Genomic DNA, 23,095 nt, shown 5'->3' on the forward strand with positions numbered 1-23,095 from the left:
TGAAACGCGGGCGCTCGCTATGTGGCGGTACCTCAGCGATCTCTCGAACTGGATTACCTATTGATTTTCCTCCTTTCTCGCCTCCCAGGTTTACTCGGCTGGACACAGTGTGTGTTTGGATTTCTCAAGGATTCTCCCCCGACTAACATGGATGTCCCACCATTCCTTGCAGTTGAAGGTTGCTCCTTGGCGCAGTGAATGAAGAACATGCAGGGATTGCTAATGGGTTTGGGAAGCGTAGACTCTCTGCTCTCTCTGTGACCATGCCGTGATCGTGTCTGAGGGCCATCAGTTTACGTATCCTCATTCTCACCCTACCGGGAAACCTGACGGCTTAGAAGGGGGAAGTAAGGCAGCGCGTGTGTGCATAGAAACATCATGAAGATTATTTCACATATTGTAACTAATTCAGTCTTCAGATGCACCATTAGACTCCTTCTTTGCTTACTGTGGATTGGATATTCTCAAGGAACCACACATGTATTAAGATTTGGTAAGATTTCCCGACACTTTTTTCGTTGTGTGTTTAAGCCTGAATGTGATGTGCGTAGGATTGACTCAGAAGGGGATGCTGGGGGAGAGCTGGGACGTGCTACCGGAGTCGGGCAGCGAAGTCCCTCTTTATTTTGCATCCGGAGGGATGAATTGCTGTGTGATTTTTTTTTCTGCCGCTGCTGCTCATTGTAGCCGTAGTAACGGCACGATGGTGATGATAATTATAATAACAATAGAAAAGAGACTGGCAAACGTGGTTGCCTAAGGCTCTGCGCAGCTTGTGTGGCTTCCTCGTAATTGTTTCCATTGTTTTGCTTTATTGTTTCCATAGTAGGGGAAAGCATGGCTAACACGGTGATTGATCAGTTGAAAGCCTGTCAAGTAGTTGTTAAGTTTCGGCGCCCGTCTCTGATCCAGCCGAGCCGATCCCGCGCGGGAGTAACGCTGTGATTTGAGACCTTTGGGCTGATTTCCCTTGAAGTATCTGTCTGTTTGCTTGACATTTGAGTGGCGTTTAGGGTTAGAGAAGAGATGATTTATGTCTTGAGCGGTGCTCGGGGAAGAGCTTTTTTTGCGGTACCGTTCAAAAGCACAGCATTTCTATGCGAGGAAAGTTGTAGGAGCTCCTCCCTCTCCCGGGGAAAAAAAAAAAAAAAAAAAAAAAAAAGGCAAGCAGATCAGAATGACATTTCAAGAATAGAGAGGGTTTACAGTTTAAAGGCTGTCCCAGCTGGACCAGGGCACTAACCTTAAGAGCTCTGCCCGTGCAAGAGCGCATGTTGGTGTGTCTAAGCAAGCGAGCGAGGGACAAATTCCAGCCGCTGCATCCCCTACAGAAGTTTTGCAGCGAGGAAGAGCAGGATGGAAAGTTCGGAAAGCAGGTCCGAAGGGGTCTGTGCGGCCGGGGACGTCCTTCGGTGTTAGTCCGGGGCGAGATACGATGGGAGCCCCGCATCAGCATCCTCCTGGTCGCCCGGGTACCGCGGGCGAGTCGCGGCGGGGGGCGGCCAGGAAGGGACAGGCTGAAAATTGCTCCCCCATACAAGCAGCATCCTCTGTGCCTGCCGACAGCACGGGTGGACGGAGGAAGAGCGGATCTCCCGCATTCCCGCTGTCCGCGATAAACTGTGGCAGCCGCTGCATCCATTTCTTTGGGGCACAGAAATCTCTTGCCTTTGCCTGGGAATAATGCTTTGGTTTGTATCTATTTTAATTTAATTCAGCACCCCCGCACACAGTTTTACATGGAGGGGAAGGTGAGTAATGATTAAAAAGTCACCAGGCTGTTACCAATCTCTGAATTCCTAGCAGCACTTTTTTTTTCTGCTTCCATCTGGTCTAAAGGTGGTGCTTATGGCACGTTGCTCTTAGCAACCGTCCTCAGGAATGCCTGTTTCTTTGGACATGGCTAAACGGGCCCGTATATCATTGTGGGGGCTATTTTGCAATCAGTCTGATCTATAATCTTCGCCGTGAATTTAGTGCTATGATGCCTGTAATGTGGCACTGGCCGGCTGTCTGTCTTTCCACGGGCCCCCAGAGTCTGTCTCTAGGAGCCCGAGTTACTCTCAGGTATAGCTATGTAAACAAATCTCCACCTGGTCACAGCACTAGCGAGAGGTGGACTGTCCTTCTTTAGAGCGCCATTCCCTCTGAACTGTTAGTCCGGTGTACCCCTAGGGACAGCCCTAGAGAGCAGCGCTCTGGCAAGCGTTAGAGCAGTAAATAATCCCGCGGCTGAGAGCTGATGCAGCGCGTCTCTGCTACCCAGTGACATGGTGGTGCATGAGTATGTTTTACCGGGCTAACTTCCCTTCCCGGCTGCCTCCTGGTCACACAACTGGCCAACGAGTTGTGCTCGCTCCACAGTTTGTAGCAGCGAAGTAGAAATCAGTTTCTGCATCTCTGCCTGCTTTTGCCTGTCTTTGAAAAGAATCGTCGCCAAACCATCACTGAACATTAAAAGTAGGTAGGGAGCAGTTGATAAGTTTATTTTCTTGTGGAGAATATTAGACGTGAAAAGAGCAGGAAGACTTTTGCCTTGCTTATCCGGGCCTATTGCACATCTCTGTTTTAAAGGAGTCTGGATTTAGCTTAGTGCAGGCTAACTCACTCTGTCTGTGACCACGAGAGAACTTCCACACCTTCTCCAAAGGCTGACATCTCTGTCTCTGAGTAGGACGTAGCAGGGTGGAGGGAGGGAGCAGGGATTGAGCTAAGGAAAAGCTTTGGTTATTTCTGAGGGGGAATTCCCCACCGCCCCCTCTGTGTTCCCGTCCTATCAGTCCCTTTGGGCTGTCCTTGCGACCAGGAGGACGGGATGCCGTGGAGTCCTTCCCGAGGAGAAGGGAGAGCTGAGGAGATTCCCTCCAGAAGGCAGCCTGCCAGCCCCCGCTCTTCTTCCTCAGCCAGCAGTGCTATGGCAACAGGGGAGAGCTTGAAGCCTGCCAGAGCTGCAGCCCCCTCATTCCTCCCGTGCAAATTAGCCACCATGGATTCGCATTGTCCTTCCCACGGCTGCTCTCATTGTTGGGACTAGCCAGCGCGTCCTTTCTCTCTTCCCTCTCTCTCTAAAGCTACCTTTTAGCAACCTCACAAGGAAGTCGAACCTCCTGGGCTATTTGTCAAATTCGGGAGGTTATTTCAGTCTGTACCTTATGGAGCAAGCACGGAGAGAGGCTGGTGCGACGGCACTGTTCCCTCCCCAGCGACACTTGCTTAGGCATCGGGACACCTGCCTGTTGCTGCTGCTGGAGTTGGGCGACGTGGTGTTCGGGCACCACACCAGGCGCCCTTCCTGCATGCCACATTGCTTCGTGGGGCATGCCAGCAAGCTCCCTCCCTTGCCCTTTCTGAACAGTTTCCCACAAGGGAGCCCAGGGAACGCTGAAGGTGAGGTTTGTCTATACGGTACTCGAGGGATTCAAAAGGGACCAGCCCCAAACCATTGATGCGGATAAAAGGATAAGTCCCACCTTGACGAGGGAGAAAAGCAGCAGCCTAGTATTTGTCTCTCCGCTGTGCTAAGTGTGATGGAAACCTTTTCCTTATCACTTGGCACCGAACAAAAGCCAAAATACGTGACCGCCGGCACATCCTTTGCGTTATCGGGGATCACATTTCGCAGCTTTCCGATTCACTGCTCCTGCGTATACTCAGACCCATGGCAGCGGCTCCCAAGAAATTCCAGGGAACTCGGCGGATCCGGAGCCCAGCCGATCGTCCCTCTGCCCACGACGTAGGGCAGGCCACGTCGGGCTGCTTTTCTTAGGTCTGCCTTTACCTCCTGAAGGCATCTCGACACCTTGTCCCTGAAGTGCTGAATTAACAAGCCCATTAAGAGCTGTCAAACACTTGTAATTGCTCACCTGTGTTTTCAGAAACCCACCCCTTGTCTTGCCCAAGGCAGTAAGAGCCTGGGCTATTTAAACCCCATTTTTTTCCCACCTACTACCACTCTATGGGGCTTGGCTGGCAGCACTTTGAAGTCTGGAGCGCTCTAAAAATGCCCTTTTAAAATTTAAACTGGTCGTTTCCGGCCTTGTCTCTACTGCTGTGAGCAGTTCGTCTTTCCTACAGCAAAGGTGTGAAGGGAGACCTGTGACGGGAAGGAGAAAGAAGTTTGGCCACTATATTTGCTCTCATTATTCCTGGGGATGTGGTGAAAGACTAAAGATCTACACTGCAGGGTGCTCACTTACCTGATAAGTTTTAACCCACTTTTTGTGATGTTTTATTTTCTTCAGGACATTCAAGAAGAGTAAAGACAAGTACAGGCATATTCCTGTAGTTTTGACTTTTTGGTGCTTTGGAGTTGCCTGACTTGAAGCGGATGAGAGAGGGAGCTGAATGTTTTGTGTTACAATGAGCTACAAAGGAAGGGTGTGTGCGCGCATGTGGCTTCTTCCAGCTTGAAAGCAAAAGAAAGTCGGGAGAGATAGGAAAACTTTTCAAAGGAAAAAGGAAGCGTTTTGAACTCTCACCAGAAGCATTTCTTACTAGCGACTATTTTTTAATTTTTTTTTTTAATACTACACCAAGTCATCATGAAGGCTAGCACTTTCCTGTTGCCCTACATAAAATAATAATCATAGCAAATCAAGCAGTATAAAATAGTGTACTCTTTGTGATTTAGGAAAAATCCCTCTCATTTTTCAACTTCCTTGTGGGAACCCCCAGAGGGGAATTGCTAGACGTTTGAGTGTTCCTCTGTGAAGATTTAGTATGGGTTTCATCTGACATGACACTTCTTAACTGACCTCCTTTGTCTCAAACAGACTGAGTTTATCTCCATATAATTGTTTTTATGAGCGCGAGTGTGGTAGAACCAGAGAAGAGGCTGGCTCATTGCATCCATTGCCTGTGGAGGTGATAGTGGGTGTCAAAATACATGGTTCTGGGATTCAGGAGACCATTTAAAAATTGTAGCAATTAGAACCAGCGAAGTCATGGCACAGCAGTGGGAACTAGCTCTGTGCAGATGTGTGAGACAAGAGGTCAAGTGAAAAATACCTGCTGGGTAATCGAGTGGAGTTTTCTTAAGTGAGCTGCATTAAACCTCCTGGATATGTACTTTCTTTCCTTTGGATTTTGCATTGACATCCTTTTAGTGGGAGAAGGCAAAGTTTCCGCCTCAATTTGAGAGAAACAAAAAAATGTACATATCTCGTTTGAGTGGGGAAGGCAGTCTGCCTTCAGATCAAAAGTGTGATGAAAATCTGCAAGCCAAACTCTCATGGCAGCCCTCGGGGGTCTGTGTCTTGGCAAGTCCAGCATTCAGAGCCAATGAAAAATTTACTGCCAAGGAGAAGAAGCTTTCAATATCTGTTAACATCCTCAAGAAGATGAGTTCAAAATCAGTCTTACAAACAACAACAGGAATCTTTGAAAGAAGAGTAAGGTTAAGAGCCTAGGGAAGGCAGCAAGGAGGTGAGAAGCATTGTTATTGACTGGTCTAGATTAAACAGCACAGAGGAAGATTTCAATTTGATAACGTCACAACCTTTCCTGTTTTTCTTTGCTGCTTCTGCTGACAATTTTGTAAGGTAATTAAATTGGCTGATTGAAGTCACAGTGGTCATGGGGCGATAAAGACCGTTTGGATTTAATGGAATTTAGAAACAACGGTGCACTGCACACAACTCTTACAGAACGAGAATTTTAATGACTCATTCAGGGTGCTGACTACATAGAACGTCCTGGACGAGTTTAATTGAAAGGGCAAAGCTGATTAGCTGTATACAGTCTTTATTGCACTAGATAGGGGAATTAGACTTATCCTTTTAAAATACTCATTATTGCATTATCAAGATTTAATGTAGGTTAAGAAAGCTTTCATCCATGTGGGCTTTCTGGAATATCCCCAGATCCTTTCACCCAGTGTTTGGAACACCAATAGTCTCATAAAATGATTTTCACACAATTGCCTGATAACTTGTATTTTTACTGACTGCTTATTCTTACTGATAACTTGCTTCTTACTGACTGCTACTTGTCCTTTGAAGAGATGCAATGTTCAAGTAATGCCTCCAGTTTAAATGTGGTTGCTGAAAGAAATGGTTTTTGCCACCAGAGATTACAAAAATCTCCTTTTCTCTAGTTTTTTTAAACTCAAATATTAGAGTTTAGTTTTATTAGTTTAGATTTAGTTTTTTTTTTTCCCCATTTATTTATGGATTTATTTTATACCAGAGAAAATCCCCTCAATTTAGGGAAAAAAGCAAACCAAACATCTTGTAGTCATTGTAAATAAAGCAGATCCTTGTACTCCACTTAATGTATTTACCTTGTCTGTTTCTGAGTTTTAACCTTCATCCTCTTTAATCTCTTTCAGAGGAACAATTACTAGAAGGTATGTCAATAATGCAAAAGAGAAAATAGAGGGTGCCTTATTTCCATACTCTCCAATCTGCAAGGCAAATTAATTTTTCCTGAATAAGCTTTTTATAGTGTTATGCTGTAATGTATGTTGGAAGATTAGATTAAACAGCATGATAACATAATGACATAATGTCATTATGCTGTCACATCTGAACTGGAATATGGAGAATCAAAGATCGCTGTGATATTAATACTTATAATTTTGTGTGTGTCCTGTGCCATCCATGCTGTGTTTCCTCCTTTTCTTCTCCTCACTCCTGCCCCATTTCCCCGGAATACTTTGGTTCCATTGTTATAAAACAATAGCGTTGGGCACCTTCCATTTAAACAGCCAAAGCTCTCAATAATGCAAAGAATACAGAACAAACATGTGATGATCATTATTCCAATACTGGAGCTCAGCCAGATTTGGATAAAGCAGGTGTTATAGTAGAGCTATGTAAAACACTTAGGCAAACTCAAAAACATAATCTAAATTTCATTAAAAAGTACTTCTTAAGGAATTAAAACCACCATGCTTTTTTTTTCCTTCAGGCAAAATTTAGACGTGACAAATGGGTGCAAATGCTCAAGACTGCTCTTTTTGCATTGCTGCAGAGCTATGCTTGCATCAAAATTTCCAAGTGACTTGGATCAGTCATGATCCAGATCTCCTTGAACATTATTTTTCTAGTCCAAAATGCTATTGAAACAGAGTAACTCATCTAGGAATGTGTTTGATAGGTTGCTTTAAAATGAAATACACATTTTTAGGTAACAGTTTTTTTTAAATGTTTGTCTTTCCAGGTGTTTCTGCCTGGGGCATAGAAAAAGAGGCTCCCTGCTGGTATTGAGTGGAGGCCACAGTAGGAGTAGTTTAAAGCATAGCTACACTGTAGAGTTTAGATCAAAAGTTTGTTCTTAGTTTACAGTAAACTTTTTTGTTATTCATGCATTGGAAGGAAAATTCATGTATAGGTTTTAGAGACTTTAATTTTTTTGAGAAATACATTAATGCACATTTACAATGTGTTTCCACTCACAGACTCTTTAAAGCCTATTTTTTTTCCAAAAAATCCTGCTATTTGGATTTGAGGTCAATTGAACTAGGAGTGTTGAAAGTGTCTGTGAGTCTTCCATCATGAGAAATACCCTCTTTGTTAGAATCATTAGTTCTTGTATAAGGCTTCATAACTGGCAGAAGAACAGTCCAGGGAGAGCTTTCCTACTTTGCTGTCAGGAACTGCTGTTTGGGAGACTTGATGTCCTTTTAAATTCAAATTATGATTACTTTTCCACCCCTCTTCTTTTCTTTCCTTTTATCATTATATTTTTCTGTGTGTCTCTGTTTACTAATTTGAAAAACCTAATATCTGATTTCAGTACGTATAGCTATAGGTTAACATCATATATTTACAGACAAATGGAAAAATGTGGTTTCATGGATGGGTGGAATAATTTTGAAAGAAAAATATTTGTTTCATTGGTTTTTTTAAAATTTTTGTACCTTGATCCTGTATTTGATCCTTTCCTCGCACTTCGTCTTTTTCCTTGCGTATTGTGAAATGGAAAGCGATTACTTATATGAAAGAGGAATTTATATTTGAATATGTTTTTTTTTTCTCTGGTCCTTCTTGGAAAGTCTTTGTTTTTTGAACTTTCTGAGAAAATCCATGGAAAAAGTAAAAAATCTGGAAGTCCTCATTTTTGTCTTGAAACTAAACTCCTAGTCTAAGCCATGCCTTAGGGCTCCTCTGAGGCATTTGGAGAGCGAAACAGGCAGAAGGATTAGACAAGGTTGACTTAAGCTGGATACTCTTAGATGGCTTAAGTTAGGCTAGATGAACCATGTCTCTCATGGAATCAGCAATAGGGGGAAGTCAAAGTGGACTGAATGGGGGTTTTGCTTTCTCCCCAGGCTTTGGTGTCTATCGTGACATATTGAATTTTTTTCAGATGGAAATTTAAAAGGGAAAGATTGATATATAAATGGGTCATCAATTTCTTCCTGACATGAAAATACAAAAATGCTGAATCAGAGACCGCTAACTCATTCTGCTAAAAAGTCGCCAGCAAGTGGGTGGTGTTTGTTTTCACAATGGGTAATCATAGTTAGTCCTGCAAATAATCATGTGCTTGTGAACACATATATTTAACTGATTACTTTACAGAAATTTATTGAATAAAGCTTAGCAAGCTTGCTTCAAAAGGTGCAGAAATATTTCACTCTGAAAAACTGTACCATCTTCGTACATAGTCCCTTATGTGTGTCCAGTACAATATTTAAAATTGTTACATTTCTCTGAATATAGAAATAGCTATTAATTTAAAATGTTAATTTTTTTGTCCTAAGGTAATTGATATTGAATGTAAAAAATTTTCTTAAAAGAAAAGCGTATACATGATTAGGTAATAATCTGGGTAAATTTATTAAGGATTAGTTTATTGAACTTGCCATCCATTTGTGCTTTTGTCCTTCCCTAGGAGCTAAATATATACCAGCTATTTCAATCAGCTCAAGAGCTAAACATATGTCAGCTATATCAATCAACTCACATTTATGCTGTTATTTAGAAGTTGCACAATTAGGACATGATTTACCAAAGAGTCCATAATTAAAATAATTACACTAGTAAGCATGAAACATTTATAAGAAAATCTGAGTCTCATAGCTCACAATTGTAAAATTTGACTTTCACTTTTTTAAGCATGTAAGCAAATATTTTCAGTCCTGCCCGAACTGTTCAGATTGCAAAACTTTGAAACTGGTTATTCTACCTCAAAACTAATTAATTCTTCTATTTCTACCTATATTTTTAGTGTGAGTGCTCAATCATCAGTCAGTACCATATACTGAGATTGTCAGAGAGGTACAGTCCTTGAGAGTGAAGTGCAAAGTTGACTTATGATAGTGTGCTTTTATATTTGCACCATGGATGAGAGGAAATAATGTAAAGTTTCTTATATGTAGTGATTCAAAACCACAAGTTATGGATCAAATACTGAAATAAGATAACTTGCTGTATGCCTGAGGTCTGATTATCCTCTAACTTTGTTCTGTTCAGTGGTTTATGTTAGTATGAAATGAAATTAGAATCAAAGCTGTAAGCTGTAACATGCTGTTTAGAAAAAGAGTGGCTTAGATTTCTCTCATGCTAAAATGAAGAAATTGTGTGAAAGTTCATGGGTATTTGCCAGTTTAACCTAGGTATAGTCATTGTCTATATGAACTGGTGATGCAGTATTCTTCCTAAGTTGCATGATTAAGTCCATAGTGATGTCGAATACAATGCTCTTCAAGTCCAACCACCTGTGCTGGTTACCATTAGCAAAGGTGCTAATTCCAGGACCTGTCTTTCCTTGTAATTTTTTTTCTCAATTATCTTTTAAAGTCACACTGCTTTTTTTTTTTGCACCTCTATTTGTTGTTCACTTATTGTTTACCTTAACAATACAGAGGCATATAATAGAAAACAAATTCAACATGACAAAAATAATTTGATGGTGCTTTTTGGTTTTGATTTTTTTTTTCTTATTAAGTTGAAAATGGTATACTCACTTTACTGCAGTTTAATAGTAGCAGTACAACTTGCTTTACTGATCAAACACAATCAGAAACATTGTACTATGTAGAAATATATGTAAATAACAGTAGCAAACAGAAAGATTACATATTCTGTAAGAGAAAACTATTTTCTAAAACAATAACTTCATTGATATTTGAAACATTTATCCTACAAGGCAGGACATCTTTAAAAGAAGTTCCATGATACTTATTTTTTAAGAATTTGGGTAAAAAGGTACTTTTGGAAAATTAGAATGGCATGGAGTACTCTAAAAGGACAGAATTAATTTTCTTTTAAAATGCTTAATCACAGTGGTTTTAGGTTTTATATATTATGATCAATAAAAATATGTATGTTCACTTTTATGCATTTTAATAGCATATATTTAAATAAATGCTTAAAATTGTCATAGAGAACCTTTAATAAATGATCAGCATGCATTTGAGTATTAAAATTTCTCATTCTTGTTTCTTACTGGGCCAGTTAATGACCAATATCTGGACTGAACCCCAGGGAATCTAACTTGTAGCCTCTTTGCTTATCTGATTTCTACTGTTCAGCAATGTTTACAGTTTTCATGTATGCTGTACTAACAAAGTTGGGATTTTTTTATTCAAATGGTAAGAACACCTTGCCCCAGCCACATTTTCAAGGAAATTATTACGCATTTTTTAAAAGTATGTATATACTGCTTAGAAATACCTATTTTCTCTGGCGTTTTGAGGCACCCATATATGCTTCTAGTCCCTTCAGCAATGGAAGTTTGATGTTTCACTCTCAAAATCCGATTTTTGAAAATATTACTGTGCAAAATTCAAATGCAAGACCAATGACTGGTCATAGCTAATTTGAGGGGAAACTTGGTACTCTTCTTTTTAAAAGAAAATATCAGTTACTGAGGGAGTATGTCTTGGTATTTTTTAACAACTGTGCTTTTGAACCAGTCAATTTTCAAAGCTGAGTTTTTAGTGCTTTCCTTCATACCTTGACGTGCTGATCTATTTCGGTCAATGCACTACTTGGACATGCTCCCAGAGAGTCCTGACAACACTGTTCTCTTCATTTTGTTGAAAGAAAAAAAAGTTGATGAGTGGGATGGAGGTGGTTTGAGAAAAATAATGCAGATGAATTTAAGGCCATCATCAGTGCTGAACAAATAACAGAAAGGAATTGAAGAGGGTGAATGGAAAAAAAACCCCACTGTTTGCCTAATAAGACCATATACAACTGTGCAAATAGTAAAATTTTTGTTTCTGTCAAGTCAAAATCAAGCATAAAGATAACATTGGACAAAATTATCAAATAATTCACCAAAATAAGCATGGCTTTATTTTTTTTAAACCAAGCATTTGTTTAGTTAAATCCCTCTGCTTGTTATTGAATATTGAGTATGATGTGCACATAAAGAGCAGAAACATAGTTAAATAATCTGGTTTTGCCTAGATTTGATCTTTTCTTAGCCTTGAAAGAAGCATGCATGGGGTCAGTTCAGGAGAAATGGTAAAACCTGTGCATACCTCATCTGTAAGCAACTGAGGGAAGAAAATGGAAATTTGTGAAAGATACATGTGACTTCTTTCCAGTAATGCTATATGTATTTGTTTGGATGTCCTTGAGAAGGAAAGACTATAAAATATGAGTGTTATTAAGGCTTATCTCTTCAGATCTCAGCAGACTCTATCATTCACGACATTCAATATGCCACAGAAACTGACTGCGTGACTGTGATACAGCTAAGAAAAATGTGTTCAAAAATGCATTAAATCAGATTTTCTAATGTCTTTTCAAACCTGCCTAAACAATGAAAAGTCACATTTAAAGATGAAATCAATGTTAGTCAGTCAGAGCATGTTCAGTGTCGTCCATTTGTGACCTTTTGTGTCTAGACATTGGAGATTTCAAATTGAACTATAGATTTGTGTCGTTCTGTGATCATCAATGGTCATTAAAGTTGTAATTTAAGGTAAGGCTATACCCTATTGTTAAATAAGGAGTGTGGCTTGCTTTTCAGAGTATTTTTTACTCTTTTCATTCATGGGAAGATGCTTGAGCTGGATAAAGCTGTTGTATTTAGCTGTCATGTGGCCACAGGCAGTCTGTTCACAATAATTTCCTTTTTTGTCCTTACTGTCATCTTCTAGTTTATAGGAGTTGTAACACATATTTTTGGAAGCCTTCTCCACTTTGTTTCTACAGGCAACTGGTGTTCTACTCACCAGAACGTATCTGATGGTTATAAGGATAGAAAATCAGAAGCTCTTTGTCTTCTACTTCGCTGTGGATGAATATTTAAAAATATTTTCACTGATCCATGTTAACAATTGGTTATTGCACTTTTGATGATAAGTTCCTTTACTTATTTTTGGCAATAATGTGAATGTCACAAAGTTTTCTTTGTGACTTGAACAATGGAACTAGGCAGCAACGATTTTACAGGTACAGCTCCGTGTGAATGTGCCCAAACACACACGCACACACAGGTTTTTGTGCTGTGATGACCCAAATGCAGGGGAAAAAAAGTGGGAGCATGTTTCCTTTGCTGGAGTTGTCATTAATATAAACCAGAAGAAGTGCCTGAAGGTGCATCAGGAGTCTTTGATGGAAGGACTCATAATGATTGTCCATCTGCTTCCTGACAAGTAGTGTGAGCCTGGCATAGCAAAGAGCTGTGAAGGTGGCAGAATGTGTTCTCACAGGGTGTGATCTTCATGAATATTTTCAAAGTGGTCTTGAAAATAAAAAAATTTCGAGTAAGAGTCCATTTAATTTAGCAAAGAACCCACTAAGTAAAGCATATTTATGACAGAAAAAATAAGAGAGAACACTAGAATTTTCTATCCTAAAAAAGACAAACTAAATTCTGTGAATGAAGCCGCGGATGTATACATGCCCCTACCCACAATACTGCACTGCAGCTGCTAAAATGTAGAAGTGGTTCTTGTTAAGACCTCTACTCTGTTTGCCATGGACCAATATTCTTGGTCAAAGGGAAATATTCATTTATAGAGGATTTACCTGTGTGAAAACCATAGTAACTTCCTTTCACTACGCTTTTAAGAGGACGTAATTATGCCAATGTTTCAGGGTTCAGGTAGCAGTGCTGTAAATCAGTAGAGTCTAGTGAAGTCCATTTCTGCTACAGTTTAATCTCTTAGTTAGATTAAAGCTACAGTACTACAACAAGCATCTAGGTGAGTTTTCTGGGTCTTGACTATAAGGAACCATGATATGCTGAGCTTTTAGTTCTTTGCTGATCAATTATGGGAACTCTTGAGGAGGCAAAAGATTATTATCATAGCTTCTGTATTTGATTCCCCTATTTCATCAGGCACATTTTCTACAAAATCTTACCCACATGGATAACTGCCCAAATATAGTTAGTAGGTTGAAAGCCAGATGAGATTTTAATTCCATGAATCCCCTGTTGAACCATAATTTTAAAGACCAAGAAGCTGAAGTAGTAATAAAATAGTAGTTTGGAGTTCATGTAGCTCTGATATTGAATTAATAAATGGAAAATAATTTTGTGTATTTTGTGAGAAAATAAATGCACTGATAACCAGAAAATATTGGCTTTGGTGCCACCATAAAGGTAGTTGAGGTGCTAAGCAAAGAGAGAAGAAAACTGTAAAAAGGTTAGTCTAGGTTTTAATGAAATATTTTATGGTTGGTGAAGACTTTTTTGTGCTCTTATACAAAATTTCAAAAAAATTTCTATCAGGGCTGGCAAGGCATAGGGGTGTGCTAAGATTTTCAGCTGCTTTATGAGTTCTTAAATGCTTTAAGTACAATATTTCATATATACAATGTTAGCATCCTGGAAATGCAGTGCTTTTGATTTTGCAAATATTTTTAGCCCATGTTTTATAATTACTTCTCTTAACCAATTTTTTTTCAGTAATTTTAGAACTTGGTTACCTTTCAACAGAACTTCATACTTTTAAGAAAATCAGTTAGGTTTGTTTGCTTCACAGGTAAGAGTTTTTTTAACACATTGATTATTTCAGAACTAGGACTAATGTTAAAACTTCTGTAAAAAGTGCTATCATATTAAAAAATAAAACCCCACATTATCTTGATTACAGCATTATATGTATTCATAATAGTTCTTTCAGTAGCAACCAAATGTTTTCCTTTTTGTCTTATGGAAGCACTTTGTTCAGTAACACAAAGTGGCACAAAAATTTTTCAAATAAACTCAAGTTCCATTTAAAAAATACTTTAAATTATTATATGTTAAAAAAAAAATGTATTGGTCACTACATTCACCAGTATTTTCATTGACAACTGCAAAAAGACAGATGATCTGCATTTCCATAACCATATTTCACTACTACACTTCCACAACCTTTTCTGCCGCAGGGCTGAATGTCTTTGGCTGAATGTTGCTTTACCAAGTATTTGCTTTGCCTTGTTCCATTAGCATTCCTTATTCTTCCTTGCCATATGACATCTTTTACTGGTATTTCAGCATTTATGTAGAAGAAAGAGTTAATTTAAAGACTTGAAGTTGTCATTGGAGATCTCCAGTGTAATTTAGTAAAATACTAAACAGAGGCCTGACAATTTTGCTTCTCTGAGGTTTGTGTCAGCAGTGAAGTGTAATGGCCTCTGGGTATGAAGAGATATGGAGGATGGTGTTTTTAGCTACACAAGCTACTATCTAACTTGGCAGCTTCTTGTCTCATTTCTCTCAAAAGAAGAATGTGTTCAGCTGGGGTAAAAATGTGAAAAAGTTCATAAGAAACTTGGAGTTGAGTGCTTTGATCTTATTTATTAAACCAACCAAGCAAATAATTTTTAAAAAAACCCAAATTCCAAACTAAAATACCCACCAAACCAAACTGTCTTTCCTTCTGGGCACTGATATAATTGCTTTAAAAACAGGAGAATGTGATTTTAAGAGTGCAGAAACTACAGAGCATAGTTTCACACTATACTCAAACAATGCTGCTGAAAAATTTTTCTGTGGCACAAGAAAATAACTGTTGGGCATTGTTAAATAGGCAGATCATTCTGATCATTACCTTGATCAGAGACTGTTTATTTTTCAAAGTAATCTTACAGCTGCCCAGTAGCTGTCGAGAGCCCAAAGCTCAGAAGGACAATCAGCTCACTGGTTACATGGAACAGAGCTGTATTATTTTATTTTTAAGTATTTTAATGGAAAAAATGAAGGTGCTGATATTCTATTAAAGACATTGTGTTTGTGTAGTTTAAGCAGTTGGAGTTTTCATCCATGACCAAAATTCTTCATGTGTCAGTTTTCTAGAACTATTTCCTTTGTACAAAAGAAAGGGCTGTAAGTATAACCATACATAAAACTGATGACAGAAATATGAGATGATTCGTTAGAAGTAAATCTTAACACAAGATCCTTGACCAAGGTTGCTTAGCTATCTAATTTGTCTTTTCCTGAAATGGATCTCCCATGACCATGCCTTTTTGTCTGGATACAACTCCAGTAAACAGATAAATGTTGGTAATGACCAGACAAACACAAGAGAGAGAAACTTCAATCATGTGAAAACCAAATATTGCCTTTAAAATAACACAAATTTAAGTGAGTACTATACCTAAATCCCTACCTGTAGTTCTTGGGAATTTACCAATAGTTATGGAAGTTATTTTTTAAGATGCTGGTAATTGGTGGAAATTTATTAGATAAATAAAGTTATCTTTTAAAAAGAATGGTAGTCAGCCATGCGCTGCAGTCAGATTTTACATTAGCTTTTACAGGTGCATCTGTCAGATTACAATGGGAAAGGCTGTGTTTTAACTGGGTGTCTCACTTTCATGTTAGTTCTCAAAACATTCTTAAATCCATTCTAATCCTGCTTAATAATAATACTAAATGTTCAGTTTCTTACAGTAGTGATATAAAATTCCTGCATGTAGTTTGCAAAGCATTAGAATTGCATTTTAACAATTGTCATGGTAGGTCAAAGAATTCCACATTAAGTATTAGAGAAGAAAAAAGCCCACACAGAAAATGAAATATTTCTCAAGTCCTGTTTTTGCTTATGGAAATAGGAGGCATATATTGTGTCACATCCCTGTGCTGTTCCCCTTGAATTAGGGTGCACCTATTGGAATGCACAATACACTCTTTTTGGTCTGATCAAAATAAAAAAATTTTTACTTGTGGATAAACTTGATTTTTATAAATTAAAATCTGGTTGTAAATCATAGGTTTTTCTTAATAACCGTACATTTTGCATTTAAAAACTTTTGGCTTAAATGTGATTAAGCTTGGAATCTGTGGGGATATTTTTTTAATTTTATTTTTTTATTTTGTTAGGTCTACCTTAGGGTATTTTGGGTGGGCTTTCTGTGTTTGGGTTTTTTTGATCCATTATAAAGTAATAATGTTTTTTTATTAAATTAAATTCTTAAAGTTTGGTTTTGAGTCATCATTTCAAGGAATCTGTCAACATGAATATAGTATCCCTCTCCTGATTAAACCAAATTCTCCTCTGTCAATATGGTTACAAAAATTTTTTTTTCAGTGTTTGCATAAATAATCTTTGATTCTTACACTAATTGAATTTTTCCCTCCTGCTGTTGTGCTTGGGCATGCACTTGGGGGTGCAGCCACTCTGGGTCATACACCATCTGATTCTTTTTCTGAGACCTCCTAAAAGTTAACATTTGACATTAATCCCTCATTTTTTCCAGTATTTGGCTCATGAGACCAGCCTGTATGACAGTAACTGATTTTACTACTACTTTGTTCTTGAAGCTTTTTTTCACTCAGACTTTTCATATTGAGTCTCTGATTGCTGGAAGTTGGTTTTCCCTCACATTTTAATGCACTGTTGAAGTGGGCAGCGTGCTTGCAGGGGATTTTATGGCTGGCTAAAGAACTGTAAACAGAAAAAATTGTCTATTAAGGAATCTAAGAGTTTGATGGATTAATTGCTCACATTATATTAAAGAGTCAGGAAATGCTAAGAATAAATTGAAATATGCATCTGTAAACAAATAGAATCTGAAAATTATTTATTCGAATTTGACTCAAGTTCAGGGCTTTATTGAATCCAGGATGATTCTTTGTGCTTACAGGCTTGTCTTAGAAAAGTATACCCTACATGGCTCGATAATTGTGAAACAAGACAATTCTGCAAAGGTGCTTAAATCTGATTACCTGAGACTGGTTACATACTTATCCGCTTACAATTACAGCATTCAATGACTTAGAGACTGTAATGAATTACTTCAGTAATGCAGAAGTTAAATATTCACAGAAATAATAATAAAAATTTTGCTTTACATCTTGACTCCAAAATTTTGATTTGAAGCTTAATGTAATTTCCAGCTTCAGATTTCCTTGGCAAATTTATGAAAATACATCCAAATAACATAACTGATTTAGAAGGAATCCCTGTGTTGTTCGAAGCAAGTATTGTGGACCCTTTCACTTGGTGTATGTTTCATAAAATAAATGTTATTTTGAAGCATATATATAAAATCAAAACAGATGGGTCTTGAAACAAAGCATATGGGTATACATATGCCTAGAATGTTCTTTAGAATGAACTTCCTATGAGCTGTGTTATAGAATTGTTGGGAAATGCTTTCCTGGTGAAGTGATTGTTTTTGTCATTTTAGATATCACTGGAAATATAGATATTTAACAGCAAAATTTTACTGTTATTATGTTTACGACATAATATCAGTGGGAACTGGGAAATTACTAGCAATGTTTTCAGCAGTACTTTCAATAAAAGGTTTCCAGTGTAGCTGTAGACAACATCATATGAACAAAACTCATTTTTTTGCTGTTCTTGAGCTGGGAGAAATGTAGGCAGGAAAATATGAAATATCTTCAAGCAGTAACTAAATAATGTAAGCGTTTGTTTTCACTTGTGGAATGTGTTACTATTCTGTGACTATTTTTGGCTGTTTTCCTCTTGTCTTGATCTTGGAACACCTAAATGCCAACATCTCAATATGCACATACAGCAGCCTGAAAAACTCCTTTAAAAATGAATTGAATTAGTTTTTATGTCTGAGGGAAATCTCAGGAACAGATAATTTGGCAGGGTTCTTACAGTAAACATTATTTTCCATAACTAGAAATACATTTTCAATAATTTATTTTTCAGTGGAAGTAAATGTTTTCAAATTAACATATTGCTTCTCTTAGAATATGCTGGTGAATGTCTGAAATATTCCAAAAGTGGCATTTCCATTTTGCACTGTGACTGCTTTAAATAAAAGAATATTGCTATACAATTTTAAACCTTAAGAACTGAGCAATGAATAATAGCTCCTGTACTTTGTTCCATTTTTTGTTTTATATTCCATTTCCATTAATTTCTTTCTTCATTAATCCCACAGCTTTATCCACCTTTTGCAATTTCAAGCTAGAGAAAACAAATTAAGGAAAAAAAACTCCCATTAATTGACTTTATTTGCTTTAATGCTGCTAGTCCATATTATCTGCTCTCTTAAATTGAGTTTGGGATTGCCAGCTTTAAGGGTATTACACTGCATTTTGGGATGCTGCCAGCATATCCTGAGTAAATATATTTAAATCAAAGCTAAGCTGCTTAAAATATTCATGTTATGCTCTTAGTATGGTTTAGAGGAATGTGAAACCATTTAAGACTTACAAACCTGTTTTATGGCAAAAAATGCATTGGGCATAAAGCCTAAATTGATAGTCACTCTTAACTTTGTTTAATAGGGAATGGTTTCATAGTTTTATTAGCAATTGATCATCATGATTTGAAATTTATGGCATAATTCAACTGCACAAGTTATAGATATAAAGAGAAATATTTTTAACTGAAAACAGTTTTGAGAAGAGGAATATTCTGAGTAGAAAAATTAATCCATGTTTGCTTTGAAGAGTTAAATACATTTGTTTTATGCATTACATTTTTGTGTATTGCAGGAAACTGAATATTAAATTCAAATAATACACTAATTCAAAAGTCAGTGTATTTTTAAATTGTAAGACTAAAGAGAAATATCTACAAATATGATGGTACAAGTATGGTATCCTGTAAGAGACACAGACCCAGAAATTTTAGTATTCTTGAGGCTAGTCAGCCTCACCACAATCCCCAGAAAGGTGATGGAATGCCTCATCCTGGAGGTCATCTCCAAGCACATGGAAAACAAGAAGGTGATCAGGAATAGTCAGCTTTGATTCGTCAGAGGCAAACCATTCTTTGCCAACCTGGTTGCCTTCTACAATGAGACAACTGCCTGGATGGATGATGGGGGAGCAGCAGATATTGTCCACCTGGACTTCAGCAAGGCTTTTGGCATTGCTCTCAGGTTATCCTCATTGGTAAACTCTGGAAGTGAATGGCAGATCCCAGAGGGCTGAGATCAGTGGCACAGGATTTAGTTGGAGGCCAGTCATGAGTGCTGTTTCTTAAGGCTCAGTATTGATCCCAGTATTGTTTAACTTATTCATCCATTATTGGGCAAATGCCTCCTGATTGCTGCAGAATCCAGAAAAAACAAATTCTGTTTTGAGACTTATGAAACTCGGGATTTATTCTACAGTGTGCCTGTCTAGGTCTCTGTTCACAAGTGTGTCTGTCCATCTCATACAGAAAAAGACAGTTGAAGCCCTAGACTAAATAATGTGGGGTAGGGATGTGTGTGGGAAGAAGGCTTAATACCAAGCCCTGTTCAGTTCCTGAATTACCAGTTCTTAAAAGGTGCTTGTAAGAAAGATAGGGACAACATTTTTAGTAGGGTGTCTTGCCATAGAACAAGGGGTAGTGGTTCTAAACTAAAAGAGGGTTGATTTAGATTAGATCTAAGGAAGAAGTTTTTTTACTGTGGGAACAGTGAAACAGATTGCTCGGAGAGGCAGTAAATGTTCCATCCCTGGAAACATTCTGGGTCAGGTTGGATGGAGCTCTGAGCAACCTGATCTAGTGGAAGATGTCCCTGCTCACTGCAGAAAGGTTTGACTAGTTAGTCTTTAAAGGTCCTTTCCAACCCAAACCATGATTTTATGATTCTTTTTGGGGAAAACCAACTCAGGGTAGATTATCCCATGTGGGGAAGGGAGGAGGGTGGACACAGACATATTGAGCCTAAGGCTGAAATATGTGTATTTGCAAATAGGGACATGTGTGCATGTATAGACATAACACTTTATTTTTGTTTCGCCAGTATCTTGATGTAATCTTATTTTATATTTTTTAATGAAATTTTGAATCTGTATTTTCACCTCCATGACTAGATGTCACATATATGCACATTACATACACCTATATGCAAATTGAGGTATCTAGTCAGTACCTCATGTTAGCTTCTACAACCCATCCATGAAGCACTGTGATTTCTTTCTCTCCTCCCCATCATTTTCTGCAAAATTCCTTTTTGACTGTCCTTTGAGTTCTGTAAAGTTTCTATTTATAGGCTTCCAAGGCTGATAGAAGATGGAGATTTTAACCCCCTCCCTATAAGGGAAATATTAAATCTGCATGTCTCCCTCCCCAAAATATGTCTGTGCAAGATTACTATGTCATCCCATCAGCCACCTGTTAACAACCACTAGGTTGCTGATCATGATCACCTAGTGGACTCCTTAAATTATGCAGGGATTTTAGATATGAACTTTACCTTGAGGCTATGCTCTGATATCCCTATGTGGATCTAGCCCTTAGTTGTACCTTTCTTCTAAAATGAATGCCCTGTTTCACTGGGTTACATTTTTCACCTCATTATATGTGTAATGTCATTGCAGGCATGACAGTGGCACTGCTGTAAATCAAAGAAAAACTCACCCAGCATTTTTAAGGGTTGTTTCATTTCATTCACATTATGTTCACCTTTAAAACTCCTTTTCAGATATAATCTTTAATTTCCTTTCTGGGTTACTGCATAGAGATGCTAAACAGTGTATATGGCTGTAGTAGCCCACACTGATGGCATCTGAAAACTAGATGAATTTCTACTTCTAATGAATGATATGTGTATATATGTATTTAATGTACAGCTTAGTATTTCTCTCTTGTTGAGCTAATTTCTAGTAAATACTATTTCACTGATAGGGTGAAAAGAATCCACTTGCTCTGGATTTCTGGAATAGATACATTGTGAAGGCATGCACGGCCACTACTTTTATTCGTGAATAAGTGTCCTTGGAGGATAGGATGCATGCTTCTTTTGTTAAACCCTTTTGCTGCCATTGTGCTGTCAATACTCTTCTTTCTGTATATGTATTCCGACCATCATCCTTAAAAATAAACCAATGGAACACAGAGAGCCAGAAAGTCCTCCTAATAAATATTTCCTTATTATTTCCTCTTTTTGGAACAAACCCTTGCAGTTTCACTTTCTGCTGTAGTTACTATTTTTTTTCTCCCAGGAAAGGGAAGAATTCTTCCAAAGCATGTTTTGAAGCAAAATATCATTTACAAAAGGAAATTAATCTCCTTACAAAATTTCTGCTGAATGTAATGGAATTGGAATAAGACATTGTAAAATCACATGATGGCTGTGTGATCAATTCTCTCTAATTCTGCTTTCACATAAGGAAGCAGGTCTTCTGACTTCAGTGAAAGCTCAGTGTCTGAAAGTCTTCTTGCACAGACCTGAATGGCCACTGCTTCCTGAACAAATGTAAAACTGAGATGTGAAATTCCTGTATCTTATAAGTATGACAAAAAAGAAGTGAAAATCTTTGAAAACATTTGGTTCATAGCTTTACACACAAATAAGTCATTAAAAGGCTTTGGAAAAAAAGTCATAGTTATTCTTCTTCCAATAATATGCTCAGATTGGTACATATTAACTACATATTGTAGTTTTTAGCCACATTTTTTCACACAGGTGAAACAGCCTCTTAAATTTTGATAATCAGTTGGAGCAGCGAGATAAATATGAGACACTTCCAGAAACAAATCAAAATTCACATGGTTGTAAGATGCCTGCTGAGGCAATTGGCAGGATTTCCAATGCTGGCTCTTGGAACCAGCTTGCCTGGAGATGCTTTGAAACACAAACCTACTACAAAGAAAATGGTACCTCTCTGTTAAATAGCTGACCTAATCTCTGCATTCAAATACCCTATGAAGATTTCTAACAACATTTAAAAGGTGAACTTCTTATTACTTTATATTTTCCTTCCATTATTTTGTATATCTTTGTATCTTGAATGTATATCATTTTCTAAGGCTTTTTTGGTTGTTTGGGTTTTGTTTTTTTTTTTTTTCTGGGTTTTTTTACCGCTGTAATAGATGTGAGATGCAAACTAAACTGGTAAATGTTTTCAATTAAGCAGAGAGTTTTAGGTCCCAGATATATGCAAGAAATTCAAACAGCCTCAAATTGTTTTAGTTTCAAATATTTATGAAGAAATGTGGAAATACTGACTAGTTCTTTCCAGTGTGTCCAGATCTTGTTACAGGTTATACTAATCAGTCATATCAATATTTGACTGCTTATTTCGATACCTAAATTTGGGAAATTGCATCCTAAAAGGGTAAACAATACCCTGAGTGAGATACTCAGGATCTGTATTGGGTATACAGGGAAAGGAAGCCACAAAAACTGACATGTGGAACAGTGAATAGTCAAAAATTAGCAGATAAATGGGGAATGACTCATGTCCTGGAATTGGATTTTGTTCATAGCTATGAAGAGGTGGCTTTATGTCTCAGGAACTATTTTTACAGTTGTCTGTAAATCTGGCTATAAAGAAACCCAAAAATCCTACAAACTGTTTTATCACATTTTATTTGAAAGACTAGTAGAGAAGATGTCCATTTTTTAATAGAATTGTTGAGTAGCTAATTCATTCTTACAGGATGTTGTAATTCTGAGGCCAATTTTTGCTATGTATGATGAGATTTAATACATGTCTGTAGCAAACCTGCTGCTGATGCTGTTTCAGCCTCTGTATTATAATGTACTGAGGCAGACACAGTAAGAAGGAAAAGGACTTTCTAGCTTAGCAGACTTGCTTGCAAGAGTTCTCTTCTAGACATAAAATAACTTTTTTTTTTATCCCTTGACTGTTAAAGGCATAATAATCCTTCTGGCAAAAGACTGAGCCCCATGACTCCTCCTAATCTGTTGAGTTTTATACTGCCCTTTCTTCCTCTGCTGATCTTTTGAATCTTGAATGCTTTAATGTACAACAGAAATGCTTCAACAGAAGTAGGGATTAAAGGCATTCACCAATTCTATGACCT

General features: G+C 37.8%; 1 protein-coding gene across 1 annotated transcript in view; it reads left to right on the forward strand.

Annotated features, from left to right (window-relative positions):
* Nucleotides 1-378: 378 nt before the first annotated feature.
* GRIK2 (glutamate ionotropic receptor kainate type subunit 2) overlaps nucleotides 379-23,095 on the forward strand; it is a gene marked incomplete at both ends in the record, with an annotated part of 340,423 nt that continues 317,706 nt past the window's right edge. Inside the window, one exon of the mRNA XM_084201897.1 lies at nucleotides 379-493. Coding sequence (XP_084058023.1) covers nucleotides 379-493 — 115 coding nt within the window. The remainder of the gene's footprint in view (nucleotides 494-23,095) is intronic.

Source organism: Fringilla coelebs, assembly GCF_963513975.1.
Source record: "Fringilla coelebs genome assembly, chromosome: 3".
NCBI classification, from domain to species: domain Eukaryota; kingdom Metazoa; phylum Chordata; class Aves; order Passeriformes; family Fringillidae; genus Fringilla; species Fringilla coelebs.